Below are 8,815 nucleotides of genomic sequence, written 5' to 3' on the forward strand. Positions count from 1 at the left end.
TGGTAACTGGTTCATGGTTGCAATACTATTATAGTGATATTGATATATGTACAGTACAACTTACTTCAGAATAAGTACAATGGTTGTAGATTAATTTTAATTAATTTTATTGAATTCGGTACACATTTTTTAATGCATAAGAATCCATAAATGTTATCATTTTTATTCTGTAAATCTGCAACAATTTTAATATTTCTTAGAGCATTAATTTTGGTCATTAATAATTTTAACATATCAATTTATGAAAGTTCAATAATCAAAGACATTGAAACAATACTCTTTAAAATAAAAAAAAAATGTTGATTCATGGAAACAGTATTGTTACTAGAGAACAACCATTTTTCAGTCGAGAAACTTTGTCAGAGTAATACCAACTACAAATTGCAGTCATAGGAATGTATAACAATAAATAGTATGAACATCAAAATAATATTTTAAATACTTTTGAAAAATTTATTAGAATAATATTTTAAATACATATTCAAAGTATTCTTTACAATACTGGGCAATGACGAGGATTTGAAACAAAATAAATGTTTTAATATTGAATTATTTTTTTAGATAGAAATTGTATTTATTGTTATTACGTTAATAAGTTCACAAAATTGACATTACTGCGTTTGATGTATACATAAATAATAATGTACTGACACAATAAATTCAGTGGGTTAAACACTAAAAGTCTAAAACATAATTATAAGTGGGAAAGGTTTGAAACTTAAAAACAATATTGTAAAAAGGAGAATTCTCTTAGAATTAATTTTTTTTTTTTTTTTTAAACTTAAGGTTTGGATCAGTTTAAAAAGTTTTGAATGAAGACAACAAATAAAAACACAGAGTGTAAATATTAAGGTTAATTTGAAATTAAGCTGTGTAGCAGTACATGATGAACAGTTGTTAATGTTATGGAGTAAATTAATAAAACACTAATCATAGGTATTAAAAAAATGTATCACTTGATTTGAGGGGCGTGTTTGTTCATACACAAATTTGATGGCGATGACAATGACAATGATAATGAGAATGAAAAACAGTGTAAATCGCCAATGTACTCATAAATACAAGTACAAGTGATAAGTTGTTTAAAACGCAAATTAAAACAAAATATTGCAATCTGTATGAGTTATTAATTATTAGTCTAAATAAGATACTTATTTTGAAGTTGATTTTTTCGAAAATGAAAAACATAATACATCTAACAGTGCATATTCAAGGAAGATCATTTTCTATTTTTTTCTTTTGTTTTTGGTGCGTTGCCGAGGAATGTCTGTTGCGGTTCCAAATTCACCATTAGTCGCAGAACCCGGCACCGGATGTTGATAAAATGAACTCAAGAATTCATCTAGATGTGGTTGATGAAAACTACAAGCAGAAAAAAAAGTTATGTATCAGTCATCAATTCTACTGTAGTACATCGAGTTAATCTATGATACATACTCAAATAAGGGAGTCGAAGGTGGTGGAGGTGCTTGAGTTCTGGGTTGCTGTGGGGGTGGTGATGGGGAAACTGTCGGCTCAGGAGTTTGTTGTTTGCCACCAAATATTATTCTGTACTGCACAGAATGTGTATCTGCTCGCATATGCTTCAGACTACCATGTTGACAAGTGGCCCATTCAGTAATATCATATACTCCGCCATCCATACATCCAAAGTACTTCCAGCGTAAACCAAACAAACTACTTTCTGACCAAATGTCACCGTCACGAGCAGAATGATGCACATTGCACAATGCACAGAAGCGTGCAGCGTACATTGGTCGACATAACACCAGTTTCCTTTTGTGCCGTTTACCACAGCTAGTACACCTAAAATAAAAATAAAACACTAATATAAGCATGCTATAACAACCAAAATTGTATAAACTAAAAATACATAAAAAGTTTATGATTTAATAAAACTCAGTATAATAACATTTTATTTCAGAATATGAGACTTTAAAACTAAGTTTTCATTAAGCGTGTTATACATATATTATTACCTAAACATAAAAATATTTTTTTGAAACATTATACAACATGGAAACTTGGCTTAAAAGTTTTATGAATTTTTTTTAGAAATGCAATATGTTTTGCTGTATTGATAGAATTTTGGAACAGCTAATTGACCAAAAATGAATCTTCAATCATTTATTTAAACACTTTGTTTTTACTAAATAAGCTTAAAGGGATAGTTCAATAATAGTTTATGACAACTGATGAAATATTCATGATGACAATCACTGACAAATACATTGTTTTCTTGTTCCTACATAATACTTTTGTTATCATTAATTGCATATTTTATCATTCAGACATTCAAATTTAAAACATTGAGTAAGTTTTTTTTTACCTCATAAACACATTTTGTAGTGTCAACCCTTATGTGTGGTATTCCAATTTCAATAATAAAAACAAAGAGTATCTACACTACATGCAGATACATCAGTACACGTATATACTTTGTTTCTACTGAATACATTTGACATAAGAATCAAAAAAATTATTTTTGTCGTCAATATACAACGGGCTATACCTCATGTTATTACTAGATCAAATGCCACCGTGATTCCGATAATGTTCATATAATCGCTAATTTCTGGTAACCGGTTGACGCACACACATTACTTAAAACACTCATGACGCCATAGTAACATTTTTGGTGTTGTACAAACAAAATGACCTCCAGCCATAAGACATATACATGTCAAAATATAAAAAATTAAAACTGTTAACTGGTGATTAGTAGAGGAAGGAATGATATTTTATAATAGGCATTATACAAAAATATTTGTCACTATTAAAAAAAAAAAAAAATATCGCAACACTTATCTCATTTTCGATATGCATTTTTTGTCAGATAAATACTAACAGTAATGTTAAATTTATAATTTGCATAAATTAAAACCAAAATAATCAAAAAAACTTGATAAATGTTATAAATTTATAAATTAATGAAATCAGTGGAATTGAATTTCACACTATGATACAATTTAAGAATGATAAATCTCATTTTGTTAAAACCAAAGAATACCTAAAATTTATTTTCAATTACTGTTATTATTAAAAATACCTGATTGTATTTGCAACTTGTGCCATTTTTTCGTGAAGATTTTTCAACAATTTGTTTAGTTCATCATAGTTTTCTTTAATGTGCTCAATACCACTATCATAGAGTTTACGTTTCTCCTATAATTATAAAAAATAAATAGAATTAATGGTAGCACTAAATATAAAATATTTTTTTTTGTTTTTAGTAGTCATAAAATAAAAAACTCACTGGATCACCTATCATGTTGAAAGCATGAATTAAAATTTTAAAAGCTTCTTCAGCACCCGACTGATTGTTTTTGTCTGGATGAACAAGAACAGCTTGTCTCTTGTAATACTTCTTGATATCATCTTCTGATGAATCAACAGTCACACCCAAAATACTAAAAGTACATATTATTTTAAAAGTAGATTATTCTTTTAATATAAGTCATATAATAAATATATTGAAAATTACCTATATGGATCTTTTCCTTTGCAAGCGAGTAGCCTTTTAAGTGCTTCTTCACCAGTAGTAGGCAGTGGAATATTTGTTTGCAGAGTATTACCTGAATTCTGATCTTTCCACTTGACTCGAGCCCAGTGTGATGCACCTGTAAACGGCGAACTTAATCCAATCCAAAAATGCTTCCAACAATTCTTAGTAAAATCAGCCAGTTGAGAAATACCTGATGCAGACCTAATAAAAATATACAATATTATTTATCAAACATAACAAATATATTTTTCAGTAGTCACTTATAAACAGTCTACTAAATTCTGAAAGCAGACAATTAGTTTGTTCAGCAAGTAAAAAAATCTGGTTTCCAAAAAAATTTGTATGGTCAAGATAAAATATTGATTGCTAATCATAAAAAATAAAATAAAAAATTAATCAACATAAATTATTAGATATTTTGAAGGAAAACTAAAATAAAATTTTAAAATCTAAATCCATACATTTTATTTTCATTAAAATCAACAAACATAATTGTAAATTAAGTTACAAGAAACTTAGTCCTACATTATTTTTTTATGAAAATGTTTAAGTAATCATATTTTTGAAAATTACTATTTATAGTTGCAATTAAACACAAATGTATAATAATATAAGCTAGTTTGCAAAAATTAATGATCAGTCGATATAAGAACTATTTTACTTCATATTTTTAATTTTTATTCTATTTATGAAATAGGGTGACTAAACATCTTTTTTTTTTTTTTAATATAAGCATCCCCTTATGTCCTAATAATTTATTTAGTGACAGTCAATTATCCCAAAATTAAATTTCAATAACTGATGTTGTACATATTGTCTATAATTATATATTTTTAGTAGAGAAATAATATTGTTTTGATAATAATAAAATATTCAAGTTTATTACTTGAATGACTGATAGAATCTTTATAAAATTATTTTCCAGTCTTGTTGACATAAATGTTGATTATATTCCCATTCACTCACTACGATTTTCATTAACATTTATCATTGGCTGATAATTTTTTTTGTTCATTCCAATTTGTAACATTGAGTTAGTTTTTTCTTTATAAATATATGACATAAGTGTTGATTGCTGACCATTATGTGGTATTCCAGTTCCAGTAACAAAAAACTAAAAAGACTGGTAATTGATATGAGTGGTAATATATTTTCCGTGAAAATAATATAAAAGTGATGGCTCATTTTTAGTAAAATAAACATGGTAACGTTGTTTATGAATGAACAAATTATTTGAAATCACTATTTTTTATTTAATTTAATGACTTGGTTCAATATTTTGTTTTTTTACTTACTATACTGAACAAAATATTTAAGTCCTGTATCTTTCATAGAAGACTGTACAAAGTGACTTAGAATCTTATTTTAAAGCTCAATAGTAGTTAACTCACAAATGTAAAAGTAAATGTAAGCTCATAGTGATAACGTCCCATAATAGATGCACAAACCAGAAGACCATTAATGGAGCATATTGAACAAACTGAGCTTTTAAAAAGTTTAAATGTTTTGTTACTGAAAATATTGACATGGTTAATTTAATGAAAATATAGATAAATATTGTTGTATACAATTTAACATACTCATTGTGTTGATGGCAGAGCTACGTGGTCGCTTCTTGGTTACACGTTGATATCTTGCTTTGAATGGTAGTGCTGTAAATGTGGCAGTACTACGAGAACCCTGATTTTTACTAGTTGTTGCAGTCTGTTGTAATTGGGATACATTTGAAGACATTTTGGTAGAAGGTTTTTCAATTTCATCAAATTTTGTAGTTGTATTAACATCTATAGGGAAATGTTTTAAATACAATTTTACAATTGAAAACAAACTTAAATAATATTAACATACTATTTGATTCATTATGCTTCTTTGAGTCATTATTTAACTTGTCTTTTTTAATAACACCAATTGAACAATTTGATTGAACAGTTTTCTTGAACTTAAGTTTTTCAACATCGTCTTTCTGAGGCTTTACAGTATGACCTGTAAAAAAGAACAATTTTATAAGATGTGATACGAGTTATGTAATATATTTTAATTTACCTAAACTTTTTGACAATGGAACAGTTGCCTTAGGCTTAACTTTTGTTTTATCTTTTTTATTATTTTCTTTAGACTTTGGCACCAAAATATTACTATAAGCATTCTCATCAGCTTCAAAATATTCTGATCCGTTCAAGTCTTCTGAAGATGTCCACACTTTTTCATTTCCATTGATTGTTATTTCAGACTTTTTATCTTCTTTAAATTCTACTGTAGGAGTGTTGCGCTCTTCACTACTCGCAGATGAATTTTGTCTTCTTAATCCAGATTCCCCTTGATTCACTTTAGCAGAATTCTTCTTTTTCTTGACAGTTGTTTTTACTTTAGATGGAGTTTTAACATCTAAAGATGTTTCTACCTGTGTACTAGCTGCAGTTTTTTTTACTGGTCCTATAGCAGGAGATTTTGCTAAAACATCAGAATAGCTCGGTCGCATTGGACGCACTTCTGCTACCATTCTAACCTTCCTAACTGGTGTGGTAATATTTTTGTGGTTAGATATTGTGTTATGGTTAATAACATTAATATCTCGTTCAGGAATCATTTCTCTTGATGTTTGAAATGCCTGATCTCCAAAAGGGCTAAATACCCCACCATTGCTTTGAGTTTGGCTCCAACTTTGAACGAGGTTTTCAATAAGAGCATCATTACATGGTGCATCAAAAAGACCATATGTAGGGGCTTGATATGACATAGGATGAGAAGTATATTGTGACTGTTGGTAGTATGTATAGTTCATTTGTGGTTGCTGTTGTTGTTGTTGTTGTTGTTGTTGTTGCTGTTGCTGTTGATGTTGTTGTTGCTGTTGATGTTGATGTTGTTGTTGTTGCTGCTGCTGCTGCTGTTGATGATGCTGATGATGATGAGGATGATGCTGTTGCGGATATACTGGATGATCATAGTTAACATATCCTGGTATTGAATTCTGAGGTTGCATATATGGAGTAAACTGATTAGTATTTAATATGTACGGGTTGTTGTTTGTTAAATTCATCGGTTCTTGATTATAAATATTATGTTGTGGCTGAGGAGGATTTGCATAGTTATTCACTTGCTGCCACATCATATCAGTCGATTGTCTCGGATTACCCAACACCATATAACGACCTTCATAACTTTGAAGATCCGATGTTATGTTATTTATGATATCGTCAATGGAACGTTTTTTCACTGAAGATTGATGATGGCCCTGGTTATCCATATTCTAAATTCGTAAAAAAAAATATAGTAATGATAAGTATAACTTATAATTAAATTATTGTTATATCATAGGCATTAATTAGTTATTACAACTATAATTATTGAAAATGGATTAATATGCCTATAACTAAACAAAAATAAAATCAATAAAAGTCAGTACCTATGGTACTTAATGATAATAAAAAATGTATATCTATTAGGTAAACATGAAATATGATTGACAGGTATATCTAAAAAAATATAGGTAGCTGACGTCAATCTTTTAACATTCATACCTACTACTTTTTAATTATGTTAGAATATAATAACTGAAGATGAAAAATTTAAAATCAACAAATGAATAGATTACTATGGTATAAGAATTTGTATAAGAGTATGAGCCAAGTCAAAAATAGTACAGATGTCATTGCATTAATATCATTAACATATATTTTATTGTAGATATAAAAACGAAAGTGTGAAATATTATTTTTATTTTTATTAAATACAACAAGAAATAAAAGTAAACAAATAATTTAATTTAAGTAAATAATTGATATATAAATATTATCCTTTTACAATTATTATTAGGTTATTTTTCAAAGAAAAATAATAATTAACTACTGTACGATATCTATGTCCTATACTCCTGTCTATTTTACAATAATACTCGAGGATATTTTTGTGTTAGAAAACAATTTAAGTATAAGAAAAATTATGATACCTAATAATATACATTAACAATTGGATACATATCTACTTTTCAAATATGTTTTAGTTTTTTTTTTATACCAATGATAAGTACAGACTAGAAATTATTTCAATGTAAAATTAAATTCATTCTATGAAGAACTATTACAATACAATGATGCACACGATTTTAGAAGATATAACTAGATTGATGTTAGTTATGTAATTTATTAAAAACAGTATACCTATGGTAAATATAGAGGTAAAAATGTCTACTTTAGGTATGTCGAAAAATTATAACAGTTCAAAGATTAGCACTGACTACTGTTTTAATCTAACATATCTCAAATGAAATGTAATCTTGATGTATATTTTAAAGTATAGAATAAAAAGTATGTAACTACAAGAGAAATATGGCACTATAGAATCTACAAAAAATTTAGTTGAATTCAAATCATGCACTCTTGAGCATTTAGATATTGCTGTGGGTAAGTATACAGGCCGGTATTACACAAGAGACACCAAGCGGAAACCTATCACAGCAAAGTCAGTGGCAAAGGTGCATAAGATGAAAAATAATTGAAAATTCAAAAGTAATCAAATTGACGATGACGAATGGGATTCGCGAATAATGTACGGTCGAACTGACCACTGTCGATTTTTTCATAACATTATCCTTTACACTTCCGTTATTGATAAGAAGCAAAAAAAAGAGCGTACACGACGGTCATCAGGCGGACTAACTATAGGTACTACTCACAAAGATTGTTTTCGATTGCGGCGGTGTGTATTACGTTGCAGCTGGCCGGTTGTCCGTCGCGTATTTACATTTTTGGCGAAGATGAAACGCGCACAAACGGAAAAGCGTGTACTAAGCGTCGTCGTTATAGAAATCGACGGGAAACGGAAGGTACACAGCGATCAACCAGCTGGAGCATCATCGGGGCCGAGTGAAACTCGGTGGTAAAAAATAATTCGTGTGAATAAAAAAAAACGAGTTACAAACTTAAAGAGTACAGACCCACACACGCACGACCGTGCGCGTACACACACGCAATTAGTGTGGTAAAATCAAAACAATGGTGTCGGCCATGTTTGCGATTTTGCACGGGTCATGTGCACGGCGAGTCATCGATGAGATCCCCCCACCACCGCCGCGCGATAATGAAGAACGCGACCGGAGAGCAGGCAGCAGCTGCTGCTGTTGCGGCGCACTAGGCGGCTGGTCGGAGCGCGATTACCGTACTGGGCGGCGCGTACCATAATTATTGTACGCAGTGTTCAATGTGTTCATGTTCCCTCGTCGTCGTCTAACGAATAACGTCTTCGTCCGACAACATTATTATTCGCATCGAAAAAAATATTATTAAAAATAAGCGAAGCGATCTAGTCCACGAC

At 29.6% G+C, this 8,815-nt stretch overlaps 1 protein-coding gene across 2 annotated transcripts; it reads right to left on the minus strand.

Annotated features, from left to right (window-relative positions):
• Positions 1-841: 841 nt before the first annotated feature.
• On the minus strand, positions 842-8,562 carry LOC112590890 (dnaJ homolog dnj-5-like). 2 transcript variants are annotated; one of them, XM_025334486.1, is made up of 10 exons: positions 8,178-8,562; positions 5,549-6,752; positions 5,354-5,488; positions 5,086-5,289; positions 4,897-5,017; positions 3,485-3,706; positions 3,257-3,410; positions 3,050-3,165; positions 1,438-1,806; positions 1,227-1,362 (listed from the first exon to the last, which is right to left on the minus strand). In XM_025334486.1, exons 2-10 carry the CDS (start codon positions 6,747-6,749, stop codon positions 1,227-1,229), a joined length of 2,658 nt encoding a protein of 885 aa, XP_025190271.1. In that variant the 5' UTR covers positions 6,750-6,752; positions 8,178-8,562. The 2 variants fall into 2 exon arrangements, with proteins under 2 accessions (XP_025190276.1, XP_025190271.1); XM_025334491.1 differs by lacking the exon at positions 8,178-8,562 and having other exon boundaries at positions 842-1,362; positions 5,549-6,749.
• Between the last annotated feature and the right edge of the window lie 253 nt (positions 8,563-8,815).

Source organism: Melanaphis sacchari, unplaced genomic scaffold (genome assembly GCF_002803265.2).
Source record: "Melanaphis sacchari strain LSU unplaced genomic scaffold, SCAv2.0 Contig0_pilon_pilon, whole genome shotgun sequence".
NCBI lineage: Eukaryota > Metazoa > Arthropoda > Insecta > Hemiptera > Aphididae > Melanaphis > Melanaphis sacchari.